At 50.6% G+C, this 21,020-nt stretch overlaps 2 protein-coding genes and 1 non-coding gene across 5 annotated transcripts in view; 2 read left to right on the plus strand and 1 right to left on the minus strand.

The window, feature by feature from the left end:
- TCTE1 (t-complex-associated-testis-expressed 1) overlaps positions 1–21,020 on the plus strand; it is a 196,656-nt gene that overhangs the window by 70,783 nt on the left and 104,853 nt on the right. The gene's annotated exons all lie outside the window — the stretch shown is intronic.
- Positions 4,214–8,377, minus strand: MYMX (myomixer, myoblast fusion factor). 3 transcript variants are annotated; one of them, XM_019457282.2, is made up of 3 exons: positions 8,198–8,377; positions 5,639–5,825; positions 4,214–4,999 (listed from the first exon to the last, which is right to left on the minus strand). In XM_019457282.2, the coding sequence occupies exon 3, from the start codon at positions 4,983–4,985 to the stop codon at positions 4,731–4,733; it is 255 nt and encodes an 84-aa protein (XP_019312827.1). In that variant the 5' UTR covers positions 4,986–4,999; positions 5,639–5,825; positions 8,198–8,377; the 3' UTR covers positions 4,214–4,730. The 3 variants fall into 3 exon arrangements, with proteins under 3 accessions (XP_019312827.1, XP_019312828.1, XP_019312826.1); XM_019457283.2 differs by lacking the exon at positions 5,639–5,825; XM_019457281.2 differs by lacking the exons at positions 5,639–5,825; positions 8,198–8,377 and adding an exon at positions 5,479–5,608.
- Positions 14,833–14,935, plus strand: LOC128777886 (U6 spliceosomal RNA). Its single transcript, XR_008423196.1, has one exon. It is a non-coding gene; the product is annotated as a U6 spliceosomal RNA (small nuclear RNA).

Here is a 21,020-nt window from a genome sequence, read left to right on the forward strand (position 1 = left end):
CTGCCCCGTTATGAAGCACCCGGTCCGGAGAATACAGCCCCACGCTGGGTACCCCTAGTCTCCTCCGCGCTGCCGCTCCAGAAACTCCTACAGAACCCGCGTCCGGACGCTCCTTGCAGCAAACCTTCGGCTCAGACCCGTCCGGACGCCTTCACGTCCATACTCCATCCCAGATGTTCCGGTATAACTCCCCGAACCCCTCCCACGCCACTTTCTCCTACACTGCACTTTTTTCCTTTTCTGCGCGGGCCTCTTCCCTTCTCAGTGCCACTTTCTTCCTTTCCTTTGCTCCCCCAACCCCCATGCCGGAGGGATCCCTCTGCATAATCAGTATAATCAGTGACCTGAATGGTGGGTTTTCCCACCTCTAACACACAGACCCGAACACCCACACACAAACACTATGCCACCCTCAACTGTGATAAGGAGGGGGATGTGTGTCTCTGTGGGGGTTGCGGGGGAAGGGGTAGTGGCATAGGTCTGTAGGCCCCTCGAGGTTCACTTTTTCTAAATCCAGAACTTTGGAAACGCTGAGGAACAGTTGGAGATGGTAAGAGAAAAAGCCCAGAATAGCCTTACATCCTGCGTGAATCCTATGGACCGATACTCAGAGGCAGAGGCCAAGGCTTGCGGAGCCCCACATCCTCCACTGGCTGAGGAAGGGGGTGGGCATGCTGGGTGGTCAGTCCTTCTTGTACCTCCAAGGGAGGCAGAATGATTCTCTCCCATTTTGCTGGTCAGTAAATTTGGGGGAAGGAGAATACGGCCCCTATAGCTGCCCTCAGTGCTGGAGGACAATCTGAAGGCTGGAGAGGTGTGAAGACAGAAAATCCAGTCCAGCATACCCCACCCTCCCCAACTACCCAAGAGACTCGTCCCCTGAAGAAGCTTTGGACACTAAATAACAATTAGCATACTACCATCATTAAGAATAAGGTAGAGTCACCTTCTTGCCAGGGAACAGACTGGGCCCTGAGAGGAGGGGTAGCTTTTCTACTTAGGATCAGTGACCTGTCCCCAAGCTACTCCAGAAGGAATGTTCTCAGCCTCCTGGCTCTGTGCCTCACAGAGACATAACACACCATCATCCCCCAGCCTTAACCAAACAGAGGGCAGGAAGATGGGTAGGGTGGTGTTTTTTTAGGCACTGCCCCACGGCTTGAGGGCAGCTTCATGTCTGGGTCTACCCACCCCCATTCCCATCCTGTGTTTGTCCAGTCTCTCGCTCTTCCTCTCCCAGCCCTCCTCTCCCCTCTTCCTTGGCCCCTGTCTCTCTCCCACCTTCATTTCCCATCTTTGGGCCTGTGGGGGTGGCAGGCCTTAGTGGTCAGACAGATCCTCCAGGCATGGCCAGGCTGGTAGCCAGTGGCTGGAGTTGTGTGCAGAGGGGGCTGGAAGTGGAAAGAAACTGGAGGGAAGTGGTGAGGGTCCCAGGCCAGACAGTGGAAGGCTGTTTCCTCTCCCCACCCCCGCTGAGGCCTGGCCTGCTCACTAGATGGCAACAGCCAGGGCTGTTATTGCTGGAGAGAAGCCCATCTGGCAATCACCCTGCCTGGGCCCCCAGCCAGCATCCACGCCCCTTCGGGGCTACTTCCCTGGCCAGAGATGGTTGCTGGGTGCCAGGGCCCTCTGCTGGACATCCTCAGGGCCCCAACTCACACCAGTCAGTACTGGGAGTTTTTCTGGTCAGGCCCAGCCAGTCCTGTCGCCTTCTGCCCAGTCTTAGGGCTTTCTCCCTCCCTGAGTTCCCTTGGGTCACTGACACAGAAGTAGGGTAGGAAGGGCTGAGTCAGCTGCACCCCCACCCCCACCCTATACTCCACTCTAGTTGAGACTGTCGGTAGCTCCAGACTCCATCCTCCCATTCCAAGCCCCGAGCCTGCCCCACCATCTCACACACAGCCCTCTTTTCCCCAGCCCTGTGTCCATCTGTGTTTGCTGGAAGTGTGTTTGCTTGGCTTGGCTATTTGTCACCAGCACCTGTCTCATGACTGTGCGTTCTCAGTTGTTGTTTGTGACTCTCTGTCCCTGCCCTTGTGGCAGGGTTGGGACTAGAGAGAGGCCAATGAGGCACTTGACTGCAAATTTTAAGGGACTTGACTCCAAAAAATTCGGGAATCAAGATAAATAATATTTTACTGTAGTCTTTAAAAAAATCAAAGTTAGGGGCGCCTGGGTGGCGCAGTCGGTTAAGCGTCCGACTTCAGCCAGGTCACGATCTCGCGGTCCGTGAGTTCGAGCCCCGCGTCGGGTTCTGGGCTGATGGCTCGGAGCCTGGAGCCTGTTTCCGATTCTGTGTCTCCCTCTCTCTCTGCCCCTCCCCTATTCATGCTCTGTCTCTCTCTGTCCCAAAAAATAAATAAATAAAAAACGTTGAAAAAAAAATTAAAAAAAAAAAAAAATCAAAGTTAATGCAAAAAAATCTATGATGAACCAAACATCAACATTTAAAATACAGGAGCTCCTGGGTGGCTGAGTGGGTTAAGTGTCTACCTTCAGCTCAGGTCATGATCTCCTGGTTGGTGGTTTTGAGCCCTACCACTGGCTCTCTGCTGTCTGCGGGGAGCCCTCTTCAGATCCTCTGTCCCCCCCTCTCTCTGCCCCTACCCCCCACAAAAAGTAAATAAAAACTTAAACAAACATTTAAGATACAGAATCCAGCCCTCTCACTTCCCTCGCCTTCCTAGTGGGTGTGTGTACTCCAGGATGGGAACGAGGGTCAGGGTTTAAGATTTGAGGTTCACTAGGTCTGGGCTTGGTCGTCTCAGACTAATTTCTCGGGCCTCTCCCCCTACCCTTTGCTCTGGGCAGGTCTCTGACCTTGGGGGCATCTGTATACGGTTAGGGCGGCAGGGGTGGGGAAGAAGAGTCGTGGGGGGGGGGCGGCCTTCCAAGTCTGATTAAAGGCTCCCCTATACTGGAAACCGCAGATTCCGACACGGTTGATATCCCCCAACTAGGGCCGCACCAGCACCTGTCCCTGCCCTGGCGGCGCGGCGCGTGGGAACCGCGCAGACCCCGCCCCACTGCGCTGGAGGCCCGCCTCCGCTCCCCGCAGTCCTGCCGGTTGGGAGCCGGGGGGGGGGGGGGGGGGGGGGACGGAAATCCCCTGGCCCGGGTCCCCCTCGTGGCCTCCTTACTTCGGGGCTGGGGCCGTGGCCGTAGCTCGCGGCCCGCGCCGGGTCACACCGGCCTCTTGCCGGGCGGGAGACGGGCTGCAACGGGCTACCCCGGCGGCTTACCGCCCCGCACTCCGCAGGCCTGCTCCGTCCCTCCTCGCGCCGCGCCACTCCGCCACTCCGGGGCGAACGAGGCCGGCCGCAGGGAAGGCCGGGAACAAGCGAGAGAAAAGGTGCTCGTGACCCCAGAGGGGAACGAGGTTAGGGGACCACGGGCTGAAGCCCCCTTCCCCCAGGTCGCCTTACCGAGAGGGGCGAGCACGTGCTCTTGATTTTGAGGGCGCCAAGAGGAAGCAGATGGTGCCGAGAGGGGTGGGGAGGTGGGGGTCCGGCGGAAGGTCCCGCGGGGCTGGAGTGGGGGCGCACAGCTCTGGCGTCACTTCTTCCCAGGGGCCGAACTTCAGACTGGTGTGGGGACCGTACGGGGATCCTGAGAGGGGCCCGCATCCCTCACTATCCCCCCGCCCCCAACCTAGAGCCTAAGACTCGCGGAGGGAGGGAGGTGGGAGGGAGGACTGTTGCTTGGGAACAATAAGCAAATTACCCGGAGGCTGAAAGCAAATGAATCGGACACCTCTGATTTGACCCCTTAGGGGCTGCTCTTTGGGGAGGAGGAAATAATGAGGTGAATGCCCATGGTCACCTCCACCCCCTACCGCCCAGATCTCTTAAAAGGCACAGTGCCCCTCAGGAAGCATTTTTGCTCTGCTCCCCTGGGTGGCTGCCGGCAGGGCCCCTTAGCAAACAAATCTCCCTCTTCCCACGCCGCTAGGTGAGCGGCCCGAGGAAGTTTTCCTTCTTACCTTGAGCTGGCCGGCCAGACCTCTAAATCGGACCCAGGACTGCTGGGTCACGGGGTGACATACTGAAGTTATGCAAGAGAAACGATCTCCAGGAGATGAGGACTGCAGGACAATGGAATAGGAAGCAAAAGGGAGCCGGGAGTGGTTTTCCCCCTCCCACCCCCTGGCCACGTTAGACTGTTTTTCAGTGTAGGAGCATGGGTGACACAATTTTCAATGGTATCCCACGAATTCAAATGAGCAGATATTTATTGAGCACCTGCTGCGTGCTGGGCTTTGGGGCAAGACTGACCAAATCAAGGTTCTATTATTTGAAGGAAAATCCTGAGTCTGAAGGACAGACTGTCTGGGTTAAAATCTCCCCTCTCAGATAAGTTGTCAGTTATCCATGGGTGAGGACTGTCCCTCACTGGAACTCAGGTTCCCATTTGCCCGGGATGGGGGTGGGGGAGCAGAGTCACTCCCCTCATCCCCCCCTTTCCCCTCCCAGCCCAGAGGCGATTAGGAAAGGTGTCTTGGAAGGAGGAGTGCAGGGTGGCGTAAGATCAGTTTTCTGCTAGATGCTGGGTATCCTTCCAGTCATTCCTGTTGGGAGTGGGGAGGCATTCCTGGTCAGACCCCTCTTTGTGCTCAGTCCCCCACCGCGTCTTCTGCACAGTGGGTAGGCTGTGCTCAGTGGTGGTGCCAGGACTGTCTTGCTCCAAAAGAATGGCTTTTGATGACACAGCCAATATCAGGGATCGCAGCCTCATTTTGGGGGAGCTAGCCTCTCCCTCCTCTCCTGGCCAGCCACTCTGGAGACCTCCTCAGCGTCGGGAGGGCGGCTCTGGCTGAGGATGAACAACAGACAGCCCAGTAAAGCTTCTCGAACATCCTGCGAGCCCAGGCGGCGGGCCAGTCGGCGCAGGAGGGGCAGGAGGTGCCGGCGGGCCAGGCGGGTGGCAGGCAGCAGCAAGCGGGACATCAGGGTTCGAAGCAGCAGTGGGAGCAGTGGAGCGGGCATGGCTGGGTCAGCGACTGTGAAAGCAATCCAGACTCTAAGCTTGCCCCTTTCCTGCTCCCTCCTCACCTGGCAAAAACTGGGGTGGGCAGGTGTCCCCCCACTCCAGTTTATACCCTCATGCTCCCCCCACTTCAATTCCTGGGTCATTTTTGCTTTCCAGAAGCCCTTTCTCTTGGCAAGGTAGCTGGGGCAGGAAGGTTCTTACCACAGTGCAGATGGAGACATTGAACCAAAGCAAGAGCAAAACTGAGGCTAGGACCCACAATTTGCCCTTCCCAGTCTCCAGGGGCTCCTCTAGTTCCCTGGACATCCCCCCCCCCCCCCAGTCAGTTCCACCCCTCCTCAAGCACATCCTCAGTCTCAACCCAGCAGGAGTTCTTCCCTAGGCAATTGTAAATTTTCCTCCAAGGCCCCTTGATCCACCCAGACCTGACACTTCCTACCTTCCCAACCCCCCCCCCCCCCCCCAACCCCACCGGGCAGCAGCTCTCACCAGTCAGAACTGTTGCTCAGAATCAGTCTCTGGCTGAATTTGCCTGCAGGGGCACAGCCTCCCTGGACCCTACACGGCGGCCCCACCCAGTTCAGCCCCACCCTAGGACCGCTTGCCTGGGTGGGGGGGGATTAACGAAGAGACAGCTGTGTTCTGGCACCTGGTATATTGAGGGCAGGGGGCAGCTGGCTCGGAAGAAGTAGAAGGAGCACATGCAGGAATTTTTCCTGCTGGGTGTAGACTTCAGAGTTGGAACCCAGACTGTGCTTTCTAAGGGTGTGCCTGTCGGCGCATTGATTTTTCTGGTCTCTAGTCTCCTCCACGGTTGTCTCAGTAACTGGGAGTACCTAGAATGGAACGATGTAAGAGACCCACTTGCCCAAACCTCAGAAGCGGGAAGGCTGCAGCCCAGACACGCCAGGCATGCTATGGCAAGGAGTGACCGAAACAGGGAGAACAGGACGGCAGGACGTGGGCAAGCACCGGGGGTAGAGGAGTGAGGTCACAGTCCATCTGACAGTTGGACACAGCTCGGTGACACTCCCACCCACTTTAGGACCCTCTTCACTCACTTTCGCCCAACACGAAATGAAGTTTCATGAGCTAGCGAAATACAGAGACAACCTGGGGTTGTTTTGTTTTTGAATACCACATCCTCCTACTTCATAAAATGGGTACATGTTTTGCCTTTCTGGACCCAGAAGAGATAATGGCCATGAAAGCATTTTGTAAACTTCACAGCTTTGGGAACAGTTATCGACATTCCATCACCAGCCTCCATTAGCATCATCACCATCTCTAAAGCCACCGAAGAAGACCGTGAAGAAAGAAAACCTAAACGTCAGAAAGGCCCTCCCACTTCTGCCTGGAAGAAGCAGGGAGAGGAGCTCGAGTTCAGATTTATGGTTCAGTCCTCCTCTCCTTCCAGTTGCTGCCTGAGGAGATGTGCTGGTCATGTGTCATCCTTGGGCCATGGGCCGACACGTGCCAATCCTGTGAGCTCATGACCTCACTCACTTCTTACTTACTACCATTATCTGGAGGCTGCTTTTAGACAAACAGGCTTGAGCAATGGAATGCAGAAAGGGCCACAGTGAAGGGCACCTGGGTGGCTCAGTCGGTCAAGCATCTGACTCCTGGTCAAGTCACGATCTCATGGTTGGTGAGTTCGAGCCCCACGTGGGGCTCCACACTGAGCGTGCAGAGCCTGCTTGAGATTCTCTCCTTCTCTCTCTGCACCCCTCCCTGCCCCAAATAAATAAATAAACTTAAAACAAAACAAAAGGGCCACAGCGACCACTTGGCTGAATACAGACAGGTCTATCAGGCCACCCACCCTGAAATATCCATAGGCCCTAACTGACCCATAACAACTAGGCACAGGTACCAAAAAAGGGAAAACTCCTTGTCACCATACCTCCTCACTTTCCCTCCTTAAAAGTGGCTCCCTCCCACTGCCTTGTTGTAGATAGCCCCTCCTCTGCTGTCCAGCCAGATGCTCCCTTGCGGTGTGTTCACTAAACTTCTCTCCCCTTCGTTCTGCCTCAGGTGAGTTATTTCACCCCCTGCACCACCGGCTTCCACCCAATCATCACTCCACATTTGGGGGCCTCCGTCTGATCAAGAGACACCCCATTCAGGCACCACACACTCTGCAGGAGAGCTATTATAACCATTGTACAGATGAAGAAACCGAGGTTCAGAGTGGCTCACTTAGCCAGAGTCCTACCACAGATAAATGGCCTGATCTCCCCCCAAACCCGCCCCTCCTTCAGGCTTGCCCATCCCTGTAAATGACAACTGCAACTTTCTAGTTCCTCAGGCCGAAATCTTGGACGTTATCTTGACCTTCTCTCTTCCCGTCACAGTTCACTACCCATATGAGTAAATTCTGGCACCTCTGCTTTCAAAATATCCAGAATCTCACCACCTCTCACTGATGTCACCGTGACTACCCTTATCTGAGCATTCATCATTTCTCACCTGAATTACTGCAGTTGCCTCCTAACTGGTGGTTCCTGCTTCTCTTTTCCACACAGTGACCAGGATGATTTTCATGAACGATGGCTCAGGGGTTCGTGGGTGGCCCAGTTGGTTAAGCATCCAACTCTTGATCTCAGCTTAGGTCATGATCTCAGGGTCATGGGTCCAAGCCCCGCATGGGCTTTGCGCTGTTTTAAGTACATTTGTGCTTGAAACGAAACAAAAAAAAAACCCCATAAATCAGATCCTGTCTTCTTTCTGCACAAACAGTCCAATGGCTCCCATCTCAGAGTTAAAGCCAAAGGCTTTAATTGCAACCTACAAAGCCTTGGGTGGTCTGACCTCACCTAACTTCCTGACTCAACTTCTATCCTTGTTTCTCTCATTCTGCTCCAGCCACACTGGCCTCCTTGCTGCTCCTTAACTGTGCCAGATATGGTTCTGCCTCAGGCCCTTTGCACCCACTGTTCTCCTTCCCACAAGGCTCTTTCTCCAGGTATCCACGTGGGGCTCTATCTCACTTCTTTCAAGTTTTTGCCCATATGGCACCTATCCATCCTGTTTAAAATTACACCCCTTTCATCCCATCTCCTCTGTCCCCTCTCTATCCAAATCTCTGTTTTACTTGTCTCCACAGCAAATCATTTTCTGACATGCTATATATTTTATTTTACTTCCTTATCTTACTGATTATCTGCTGCCCCCCACCCCCACCCCAGAGAACGTAGGGACTTACATCTGTTTTGTCTGCTGGTGGTCCCCAGTGCTTGGCAATAAACTTTCAATGTAAAGAATGACTCAGTGAAGGTTCTGTGATGGGTCCCAAACTCAGACCTGCTTGTCCAGAGCCTGTGCTGCTGAGCCCCAGAGCGCCTTTGATCTGCGTACACTCTTAGGATGTGAGACCCTGTTTGCCATGGAAGCTGGAGAGAGCCTTTCAGAGAGGCGAACCAATCACATGAACCCAAGGGAAAGGAGTCAGACCTGATGGTTCCCTCTGGGAACCTTCGAAGTATGCAATTTTGAGGGAACCATGAGTCTCAACCAAGCACTGACCCGCATAAGCAGAAATTGATGACCTCAAGTAAGTCACACTTCCCCTCCAACCTCAGTTGCTACAGCTGTGAGATCCTTGGACCTTGGACCTGGAGTCAGATGCCTGTCCCATCCCTCATCCTTGTCCTCGTCCCTTCCCCTATCTCCCCGCTCCCTTCTCCGCCCCCCCCCCCCCCCAGCATAGTGAGGGACTCTTGGACCTAGACCAGTGAGGCAAGTAAAGGAAACAGGATGTTGTCTCTGGTAACAATGGGGAACCTCAGAGGTGGGGGGGGGGGGGGGCAGTGAAAAGGGAGGTGGGGGAGGGGCAGCAGCTGCCAGGACCTGGGTCTAGTCTTAGTTTACTCTCTACTCCCTAACCCCCTGGGATTAACTCCCCTGTCCACCTCCTTCCCACCTTCACCTGGATTAATCCTTCCCTATGCCCATCAGCCTGCCCCAGACATTTTCTCCAAGGCAGAAAAGCAGGGGCGCTGCTAAGGATTTCCTCAGCCTTTCCTGGAAAGATAACCATCCTCTCTGGCAACGGAGCTACCACAGAGCAATTCCTCCCAGTTCCTGATTTAGCCTTGTGTAATGGATCCTGCCTGCACCACCCTCACCTCTGCCCCCCACCCTCTGCTGTTGGGAAGAGGCCAGAAACTTTGAGGAAACTGGCCAAACCTCCTGTTCCTTAAAGTCAATTAAAAAAACAAAACAGGATCTGAGGGCCAACTTGTGAAGTTTGTGACCCCTGGAGTCCTCCTCCCTGGTCTTCTTCCCAGAGCCTCAGGGGTCTCTAGAATGCTTTTGGGTAATTGGAGCCATTCGTGTCAACCACAAGCACCGAAGTGCCAGTGACCGTGTGCCAGGCCTGTGTCAGTTGCCGCCGAGGACACGGGACAGATCCACGGAGAGTCAGCAGATAGTGTGAGACAAGCATCTGGGTAGACCGGGTGGGGGGGGGGGGCGGCAGTGAGAGTTGCAATATAGTTAGTTTTTTTTTTAAGTAATCTCTACACCCAACATGGGGCTTGAACTCACAACCCCGAGATCAAGAGTCTCACGCTTCACCGACTGAGCCAGCCAGGCACCCCATATAGCTAATGGGTTCTTGGGAGACCAGGCACCGCGGGGCCTTCCGTTCTTCCCACCCCTTTCTGCTTGTCCCCATGCAGGGGTCCACAGCACTCCACTACATGACCTCCTCTGCCACGGCCTGCACAGAGAGGTGAAGAATGGATTTACATGCTGGCTCTGGGACCCTCTGTCAGGGCCTCCGGGGACGCCTGAGCAGACTGTGCACTGCACAAGTGGGGATGGGGATAACACCGTCTGGAGCTGTGCTGTGTGGTGGCCCCCTTCTCTAACACGGGAATTGTCACCACTCCTGCCTCTGACAGGATGGAGACATGGGAGAACATGGTCCAGAACTGGCTCTAGAAAGTGTCCAGTAAACAAGAGTTTCCTTCCTTTCATCATTTGGGTTTTACCTCCCAGTACACCCTATGTCTGAGGCCAGGGCAGCTGGCTGCTTCTCGAAGGTCTGCTCGGGGGCACCCTGATGTTCACGACCAGCCACTGAGAGTGGGTGCTGGGCCTCAGTTAAAGCTTGAAAAATCGATGGAGTTTTCAAGTCTCCTTCGGGCCCCGGCCCCTGGCTCTGTCATCTTTCACTGTCCTGTTGCCCCTCTGGGGGATCAGCACTGGCCTGGAGCCTCCCCATTCGTGGGAAGTTGAAGGCAGTGCCCACCCCCAAACAGGCGTTCTGAAGAGAAGCCAGGGGTGCCTCATCAAGGGCAGGGGTGCTGAGGGTGCAGGTGCTGAAGAGCAGGTGTGGAGGCCAGTCAGGGGCGGGGAGTGTCGGGGTTGGTGGGGGGGAAGGGCAGAGCACCAGCCTGGCACTGGGAGTTCAGCCCTGTTACCTAGCACAGCTCCTCTTGGCTTGTGACAATAGTCACTCAACGTCTGAGTGGGGCCGTTGTGAGGATCTGAGGCCTGGGAGAAAGTTTCGGGTACTTGCAACACCACTGAGGTAAGAGATTATGCACTTGGGAGGGGACAGTCCCACGACCCATGACCCATGACCACCGTCCGTTCTTCTGCCCACCAATTCCAGGCCAGGATAGGCTCATGACCAGGCAGCCAGGCAGGAGGACACATATTAGACATGCTTATCAGGCATGGAGAAATGGGTCAGGGAGTTGAGCGTTGCCGGAAAGAGTAGAGCTGACAGGTGGGACCCTACCCTATCCCCAAGAACAGTTGCTGTGGCCAGGGGGAAGGCAGCCCAGAGAGGAGCCTGTACAGAATGCGGCCCATTGTCCCCGCTGAAACAACTGTCACTCTCCCCAGACTCAGCTGACAGGACCTAAGGTGGGGGGTGTGAGCTGCACCCCTCTGGTAACGCCTCACAGGGAAGTCAGCTGTTGGCACAGGACAGCTGCTCCCTGGGCAGCAGGAAGGAGGGGTGGGCACCAAGAGGCAGGAGTAGGAGGTAGGGAAGGACATGCCTGGCATATTTGATGGGTGGAGGGACAGCAGAAAAACCCACAAACCCCAGGCATAAATCTAACAAAGACTGAGTGAGACCCTAACGGTGAAAGCAAACACCATTTTTACAGAGGGACCAAAAAAAGAAGACCTGAACATACGGATTAATGTGCCTGGTAACAATGGTCAGGAGAGTATCATGTTATACAAATGTTAGTTCTCCCCCACATTACTCTGGAAATTCAGTGTGATTCCAGTTAAGATCCCAACAGTGTTGGTTGCTTCCCTTTCTGGAATTGAGTAAGCTGATCAAAAAATGTATATGGAAGGAGTGCCTGGGGGGCTCAGTCTCTGAAGCATCTGACTTCAGCTCAGGTCATGATCTCACAGTTTATGGGCTTGAGCCCCATGTCGGGCTTTGTGCTGACAGCTCGGAGCCTGGAGCCTGCTTCGGATTCTGTGTCTCCCCCTCTCGCTGCTCCTCCCCCGCTTGCACTCTGTCTCAGTCTCTCAAAAATGAATAAAAGTAAAAAAAAAATTTCTTAAATGCATGTGGAAGAAAAAAGGACCAAGGAGAAAAAGAAGAAAGGATATCAGTCTGGCCCTACAGATACTACTCTGGCCAATCTAATAATATGGGAATTAAAACGGTGTGGCAAAATGCAAACATAGACACAGTGGCTAAGGAACAGAATAGAGAATTTAGAAACAGACCCCAGAGTATATGGGGCAGAGGGGGAGTTTCTGCTCAGAGGAGAAGGGACGGGGTTGGAGCACAGGGTCGGAAATGGGGCTGGGACAGTTGGCCCTCCATGAGGAAGAGATAAGTGTTGACCTGTTGCTGTACCAACTACAGAAATATATCCCAGTAGCATTAGAGATCTGAATGTGGAAAGTAAAACTATATAATATAGGAGCTGATCTTTAGGAATTTGGGATAGTAGACGCTTATTTGTGTCATAGAGTTTTATAAACTTTTTGTGTTATCTTCACAATTATACAAAAGTAGAGATAATAGTATGATGAACTCCCACGTATCAATCACCCAGCTTCAATAATAATTAAAAAACTTTCAATTAACACAAGACACTCACAACAAAATGACAAGACCGTCCCTCCCAGACGGGGAGAAGACATTTGCAACCCACATACCTGGAAACGATTTGGTATCCGTCATAAACAAAATACTTCTATAATCAATAAGAAAACAGCACCAACAACAAGGAAACAGCAATAACAACAAGGAAAATGAACAAAGGTCACGAGCAGGTCATTTCCTGGAAAGGAGACACAAGTGACCCATACGTGTGAAAAGTTACTTATCTACACCAGCATAGGGGGAACTGCAAACGGTATCTGAAAGGGTTACCGTTCTGCATCTCTGAGAAGGAGATGAAGAGAGAGCTAATAGGCACATTTTATTTTATTTATTTTTTATTAAAATTTTTTTAAATGTTTATTTATTTTTGAGAAAGAGAGAGAGAGACAGAGCGCGAGTCGGGGAGGGCAGAGGGAGAGGGAGACACAGAATCCGAAGCAGGCTCCAGGCTCCGAGCTGTCAGCACAGAGCCCGACGAGGGGCTCGAACCCACGAACTGCAAGATCATGACCTGAACTGAAGTCAGACGCTCAACCGGCTGAGCCACCCAGGCACCCTGGCACCATCATTTTAGATGGCACTTTGGCAATATCTGGTGAAGCTCGAAACACACATTTCCCTGGAATCCAGCAGTCCTACTTCCAGGTGGAACTCTAGAGAAATGTCCACAAATGTGCATAGGGAGATGTGTGCAAGGATATCCATTGATGCTTTTTGCAACAAGAACAACAAAACACACAAAAACAATCAATGTCCACCAACAGGAGAACAGAAAAGTCAACTTTGGAGCACCTGGCTGGCTGGCCCAGTCAGTGGAACATGTGACTCTTGATCTTGGGGTTATGAGTTCGTGCCCCACATCGGGTGTAGAGATTACCTAAAATCTTTTAGGGGCCCTGGGGTGGCTCAAGAGCTGGATGCTCTTGCTTTCCTCTCGGGTCACGATCTCACAGTTTGTGAGATTGAGCCCCATGTCTGGCTCTGCACACATGGCATGGAGCCTATTTGGGATTCTCTCTCTCCCTCTCTCTCTGCCCCTATGCCCCTCTCTCTTTCTCTCTCTAAAAAAAAAAAAAAGTAAAAAAATAAAATCCCTTTTTTAATATTTATTTTATTTGGGGGGGGAGGGGAAGGGCAGAGAGAGAGGGAGACACAGAATCCAAAGCAGGCCCCAGGCTCTGAGATGTCAACACAGAGCCTGACGCGGGGCTCGAACCCACGAACCTTGAGATCGTGACCTGAGCTGAAGTCCGACGCTTGACCAACTGAGCCACCCAGGTGCCCGAAATCTTTGTTTTTTTTTTTTAAAAAAGAAAAGAAAAATCACCTTCATCATAAAATGGAATACCATACAACAGATAAAATGAGTGCACTAACTCTCATGTATCAACAGGGATAAGTGTCAAAACATGATGTTGAATAAGATAAAGCCAAGTGGAAAAATGTTATGAGCCAAATTATATAATTTATGTAAAAATTTTATTTTATTTTAAATGTTTATGTATTTTGAGAGAGAAAAATAGAGCAGGGGAGGGGGCAGAGAGAGAGGGACACACACACACAATCCCAAGCAGGCTCCACGATGTCAGTGCGGAACCTGATGTGGGGCTCAATCCCATGAACCGTGAGATCATCACCTGAGCCAAAATAAACTGAGCCACCCAGGTGCCCCTATGTAAAAATTTTAAATATATGAGCATTAGTATATACTTTTGTAGATACATACCTATGTAAAAACATAGGAGCAGGGGCGCCTGGGTGGCTCAGTCGGTTAAGCGTCCAACTTCGGCTCAGGTCATGATCTCACAGTTCGTGAGTTCGAGCCCCACGTCGGGCTCTGAGCTGACAGCTCAGAGCCTGGAGCCTGCTTCACATTCTGTGTCTCCCTCTCTCTCTGCCCCTTCCCTGCTCATGCTGTGTCCCTCTCTGTCTCAAAAATAAATAAACATTAAAAAAAATTTAAAAATATAGGAGCATCTGGGTGGCTCAGTCGGTTAAGTGTCTGACTTCCGCTCAGGTCATGATCTCACGGCTGGTGAGTTCAAACCCCGCGTTGGGCTCTATGCTGACAGCTCAGAGCCTGGAGCTTGCTTTGGATTCTGTATCTCTCTTTCTCTCTCTCTCTCCTGTCTTGTGGCCTATCTCTCTGTCTCTCAAAAATAAATGTTAAAAAATTAAAAAAAAAAAAGATGTACCACGAGATTAATGTTTCGTGCTTGCTGACAGAACATCCACTCTATAGTAGCTGGATCAAGGAGTCCTTTTACCTTTCAAGTCTTATTATTTAAGAAATACAGACGGGGGCGCCTGGGTGACTCAGTCAATTGAGCGTCTGACTTCGGCTCAGGACATGATCTCAAGGTTTGTGAGTTCGAACCCACATCAGGCTCACACACTTACAGGGTGTGGCTTGCTTGGGATTCTCTCTTTCTATCATAATAAAGAAATAAACTTAAAAAAAAAGAGAGAAATACAGGTATGCCTGGGTGGTTCCGTCAGTTGAGCGTCCGACTCTTGATGTTGGCTCGGGTCATGATCTCATGGATCATGAGATCAAGCCCCAAGCCAGGCTCTGTGCTGACAGCATGAAGCCTGCTTGGGATTCTCTTTCTCCCTCTCTCTCTCTGCCCCTCTTCTGTGTGCGTGCTCTCTCTCTCTCTCTCTCTATCAAAATAAATACGTAAATATTAAAAAAAGGAACATCTGTGATTCATGGGAAGAGGTCAAAATATTAACAGTAATAGGTGCTTGCTTCACAGGCGCATTTACTAAAGTTGGAACAGTACAGAGATTAGCACGGCCCCTGGGAAGGATGATATGTGAAATCTTGAAAACAAATCAACATTAATAGAAGTTAGGAAGAATTAAAAAATTTTTATTTTATTTTAGAGAGAGAGACACACACACCACACACACACACACACACACACACACACACACACACACACACACACAGAGTGTGAGCGGGGGAGGGACAGAGGGAGAGGGAGACACAGAATCTGAAGCAAGCTCCAGGCTCTGAGCTGTCCGCACAGAGCTTGACATGGGGCTCGAACTCATGGACCATGAGATCATGACCTGAGCCAAAGCCACCCGGGCCCCCTCAGCCACCAATTCAGCCACCCGGGCGCCCCTAAGAAAGTGGCTTCTTGAGACAGAAGCTGCTCCTGGTGGAGAGGCTGTGAAGACTGATGAACTGACAACAGAAGTTTTAGAATTTTATGTAAATATAATTGATAAAGCCACGGCAGGATGTGAGAGGACCGACTCCAGTTTTGAAAGAAGCTCTACCGCGGGGAAAATGCTATCACACAGCAGCACATGCTGCAATCATTCGTGAAAGGAAGAGTCAATGGATGTGGCAAACTTGACCGTTGTCTTATTTTAAGAAACTGCCACAGCCACCATAACCCTCAAGCCTCCAGCACCCTGATCAGTCAGCAGCCATCAGCAAGGAAGCAGGACCCTCCACCGGCAGAAAGATTGATTTGCTGAAAGCTCAGATGAAGGTTAGCATTTCTTTTTAGCAATAAATTAGTTTTTTTTTAATTTTTTTAAACATTTATTCATTTTTGAGAGACAAAGAGAGACAGAGCATGAGTGGGGAAGGGGCAGAGGGAGGGAGACACAGAATCTGAAGCAGGCTCCGGGCTCCGAGCTGTCAGCACAGAGCCTGACGTGGGGCTTGAACTCACGGACCGCTAGATCGTGACCTGAGCCGAAGTCAGATGCTCAACTGACTGAGCCACCCAGGCGCCCCAGCAATAAATTAGTTTTTAATTAAGATATGCACATTGTAGGGTGCCTGGGTGGCTATGTCGGTTAAGCGTCCGACTCTTGGTTTTGGCTCAGGTCCTGATCTCACCGTTTGTGTGTTTGAGCCCCACATCGGGCTCTGCGATGACAGTGCAGAGCCTGCTTGGGATTCTCTCTCTCTCTGTCTCAATAAATAAATAAATAAATAAATAAATAAATAAACTTCATTTTTTAAATTAAAAAGATTGGTTTTTTTAGACATAATGCTATTGCACACTTATGAGACTACAGTATAGTGCAAACCTAACTTTTATATGCACTGGGAAACCAAAAAATTCATTTCACTCACTTTATTGCAATACTTGCTTTTTGGTAATGTTTGGAACTGAACCCACACTATCTCTAAGGTACGCCTGAGTTGGTCTCTCCAACCTCTTAGGCTTTTTCTCTGGATTTCCCTAACGCTCTTCACCTTTCTCTCCCTCTTTTTTTAAGTTTATTTATTTATTTTGAGAGACAGATAGAGTGTGAGCAGGGGAGAGGCAGAAAGAGAGGGAGAGAGGGAGAATCCCAAGCAGGGTCTGTCGGCAGAGGCCGACACGGGGTTCGAACCCATGAAACTGTGAGATCATGACCTGAGATGAAATCAAGAGTCGGAAATTTAACCAAAGGAACCACCCAGGCCCCCAGCATTTTTTTTCCTCTCTTTCTCTCCCTGCCTCCCCACAAGTTTCTGGACCCCAAGAAGTAAAAGGCAGTGTGGGCTGGCAGTAGGGAGCATGGTGCTGGGAGTGCCTCTTGCTTCTGACTGTTCTCCGGGGGTGTCCTTCTTTCTACACTCAGTCTCTCCTTGGGTGTCCAGAAATGGCCCCTTTCTGCCCTCCCTTCCTTCTCTGGCTCCCTTAGGCAGGAATTGGTGCTTTGTGCCAGGGATGAGGCTGGCATCAGGGACACAGCAATAGGACAGGCACAGGAGACAGGTCAGGGGAACCCAACAACGTGGAGGTGACCTTGCCACGCCCCCCCATGGCATTCCAGGGGAGCAAAGCCTGTGCCCTGAGCCACAGACCCAGAGGGCCACCAGACCTCTCTTTATTTCCTCCTGTCCTCTGTGAATCCGAGAGGAGAGCCCCACCCACTTCCTTCCTCTCCCTTGCACCCAGCTCTCTCAGTGAGGGAATTCTGAAAATAGGAGGGAAGGCACTGGAAACCCAGCCTAAAGGTTCTTGGAAGACCTGGAAGGCTGGGTTTGGGGAATGTACATCTCCAATGCCACTGAAGGTAAATCCATGTGAGTTATGGCAAAATAGATGTAGTTAAACTCTGTGTCATTCAACTGAAGGGTTGATTCTGTTTGAATCTGATCACACAAATGTCAAAGAACAGAAAATATGGGCATGGTTCTTTTGTAAAGAGCTACATTTTAAACACGTTTCCATCCTTGAGATAGATAAGTAGATATCTACACAAAAATCCACGTACAGAATTCCCATTAGAGTTAGAATCATTCCAGGAGAGGATGGTTGTGTGATTGGGTCAGTTTTATTCGAAGAGGGCAGCTTTCAGACCGAGTGATACTAATATATATTATTTAATAGAGACACGATATGGGGTGGTGGTTAAGCAAGTAGGCTCCGCTCAGGGTTCAAATCCCAGCCCTTCTGCCTCCATTGAGGAATCTTAGGCAAATAAGTCATTAACGGCTCTGGGCCTCAGTTTACCTTTCTGTGAAATGGAGCCAATTTAGAATGAAAAGGCTTCTACTACTGGTTAGATATTAGAACGGCGCCTGGTATAGAGAACATGCTCAGTGAATGGTAGCACTCTTGTTTTTTTAATAATGTACCCACATCTCGTATTCATCGGTCCTTATAATTTTCCCTGGAGTGTTCTCTTCCCTAGACAGATGAAAAAAACTGAGGTTCAGAGAGGACCTCGGTGACAGTCGGAAGAGGGTGCAGGGAAGACAGTCGAGGTAGAGAAGTTTGCACCTCAGACCCAGGAGGGTTCTAATATCCCGCACAGCCAGGTTGGCCCCACAAGAGGCGTCCTTGGTGGAGAGCTTTGGACGTTCGAAATAGGGAGTGAGCACGTTAGCTAGGACACCCATTCATTTCCCTCCTCAACAAACATAGTGTTCCTGTGAAGGCACTTGAAATACCTTGAAATAAGTCAGTGAAAGACAGCCCTGCCACCGGCTGTCAGTAAGGCACCCAGAGGAGTAAACAGGAAATTACAATAAGGAGAGACGATTGTGCTGCCAGGGAAAAGTGCCTGGCGCCTGAGGAGTCCAGGGCGCCTGGCCAGCATGGCCTGGGGAGCAGGCGTGGAAGTTCTCTTAGAAGGCCTCCCACAAGACTGGCCGAGCTCGAAGCCAGCTGAGGTCTAGGCGAGGGCGGGGGTTCGGAGAGGAAACAGGAAGAGAAGGCAGAGGCCGAAGGTGCGCTGGGGGCAGAGGGTGACCCTGCTGCAGGGAGGAGGAACAGAATCCAAATGAGGAAGAGCCTGAGCCAAGATGGAGGTCAAACAGCGGGGTGAATTCAGGAAATGTCCGGTGCGCGCGAGGCGGGGGCTGGAAACAGTGCTTGGGCGAGTCTGGGTGGTTCTGACTAGCTGGTGCCACTAAGGGAAAGAGGGACAGCAGACTCACTCTGGGGGACGGGTTGAGGAAGCCAAGTTTCCAACAAGGTGAAGGTGCTTCTGCAAGACCCACGGGACCTAGAGGCTCACGTCTCTGGCAGGAGCGTGTGCAGCGGTTAACCTCGGGCAGCGTGGGAGAAATGTGGCGCATTGTGCGAGAGAATGAGGCTGCAGAGGCGATGGGCAGGAGGGGCACCTCCGGCGGACCTGCCTGTGGAGACAGAATAAACGCAAGGAGAAAAGCGAGGGGTGTGAAAGTGCAGCGATAGACTCCCAAAAGGGAGATTTAAGAAATTGCAAAAAAAAAAAAAAAAAAAAAAAAAGAAATTTATTTTGTAAATAAATGCACCCACAGATAAAAACACACAAAGGCATTGAGAAACAGGAAGTGGTTATCCTGGGAAGTAGGCTGAAAGGTGAATTTTGGTTTTCTTCTGTGTGCTTTTCTCTATTTTCCATGTTCTAATGAGAATTTGTAATCCTGGGGGGCGTCTGGGTGGCTCAGTCGGTTAAGCATCCACCTTCTGCTCAGGTACCAATCTCTTGGTTGGAACCCCACCCCTGGCTTCGCACTGATAGCTCAGAGCTTGCTTGGGATTCTCTCTCTCTCTCTCTCTCTCTCTCTGTCCCTCCTGCACACGCATGCTCTCTTTCTCTCAAAAATAAACAAACATAAAAAAAAAAAAGAATATGTAATCCCAGAAGTCAAAGGACACAATAAATGTTATTTACAATAAGAAGAGTCTTTATAGAGCCAGATGTCACCAAGAGGTCAAATGTCACCAGGACGAATGAGGAACTAGAGGGGTTTTGGGACGTGGCTCTGAGAGGGGACAGGTGGCCTGAGGAAAGCAGTTCTGCTGGAGTGAAAGGGAGGAGTGGGGTCTGTGTGGCAGGCATTAAAACCCAGTGGAGGGGTGCCTGGGTGGCTCAGTCAGTTAAGCGTCCGAGTTCAGCTCAGGTTATGATCTTGTGGTTCACAAATTCAAGCTCTGGGTCGGGCTCTATACTGACAGCTCAGAGCCTGGAGTTGCTTTAGATTCTGTGTCTCTGGCTCTCTCTGCCCCTCTGCCTCTCACGCTCTGTCTCTCTGTCTGTCTCTCTCTCTCAAAGGTAAATAAATAAACATTAGGAAAAAAAAACCAGTGGAAAGACAAATGACAAACAAAGGGAAATATTCGCAGCCCCTACGGCAGAACAAAGACAAATCTTCCTAAAATATAAATAGCTCCTAGACTTGTATAAGGAAAAACACAAAAGCCTAGTATAAAAATGGACAAAGAATATACAGAGGCAGCTCACTGAAAATGAAATGCAAGCAAAACGGGAGTCTTAGCTCAGTTTCAACTTGCAATAAGAAAAATGCAAATTATGAGGACACTGAGAAACAATTTTGTTTCTACCAGATTAGAGATATGTAAAAGTTTTACCACATACCGTGTTGATGTGGGGAGATATGCACTCTCTCATATTGCTGGTGGCAGTATAAATTCCCCTGATATGGAGGGAGCTTAATATATATAATGAATTACTGATGTATATGCTTTTTTTAAATTTTTGTTTTTAAGATTTATTCATTTTTCAGAGACAGTCAAAGCATGAATGGGGAAGGGGTATAGAGAGAGAGGGAGACACCGAATCCAAAGCATGCTCCAGGGTCTGAGCCATCAGCACAGAGCCCGAAGCGGGGCTCGAAATCACGGACCTCCTGATCATGACCTGAGCCAAAGTCGGATGCTTAACCAACTGAGCCACCCAGGCGCCCCTGATGTATATACTTTTTAACTTAATATCCCACTTTTAGAAACGTATCTTCTAGAAATATCTGCATTATATGAAACGCCACGTGTGGTGTCATTCATTGTAGCATTGATTATAATAGTTGAAGATTGGGAACAACTGTCAGGAAAGAACAGACAAAGTCAATGTCAAGACTTCACTACATAGTGAGATCCTATGCCACTATAAAAAAATCATACAGAAGCTCTCTGTGCACCAATAGAAAAATATCTCCAAGGTATCTATTTTAATTACTTTAAAAAATAAACTATTTTTTAAAGTTTATTTTATTATTTATCTCTGAGGGGGAGGGGCAGAGAGAGAGGGAGACAGAGGATCTGGGCTCTGCGTTGACAGCAGCGAGCTTGATGTGGGGCTCGATTCACGAACAGTGAGATCATGACTTGAGCCAAAGTCGGACACTTAACTGACTGAGCCACTCAGGCGCCCCACCTATTTATTTGAGAATAGTTTTACATTTACAGAGAAATTGTGAAGATAGTACAGACTATTTCTGTATCCCCCACACCCAATTCCCCCTATAATTAGCATCTGACCTTAGGATAGTACGTTCGGTACAGTTAAGGAACAGATATTGATAACATTAGTATTAACTGAAACCCATACTTTATTCAGATTTCCCTAGCTTTTGCCCAGTGTCCCTTTTCTGTGCCAGGGTCCCATCCAGGAGACCACATGACACTTAGTTGTCTTTTTCTCCTTAGGTTCCTCCTGGCTCTGTGTCTCAGACTTTCCT

The sequence above is a fragment of the Panthera pardus genome, unplaced genomic scaffold (genome assembly GCF_024362965.1).
Source record: "Panthera pardus isolate Hobbes unplaced genomic scaffold, ASM2436296v1 HiC_scaffold_17, whole genome shotgun sequence".
In the NCBI taxonomy this organism is placed as follows: Eukaryota; Metazoa; Chordata; class Mammalia; order Carnivora; family Felidae; genus Panthera; species Panthera pardus.

Excerpts from the sequence above, each read along its gene's own strand:
- MYMX (XM_019457283.2), bottom strand. The coding sequence starts at position 4,985 with ATGCCCGCTCCACTGCTCCCACTGCTGCTTCGAACCCTGATGTCCCGC.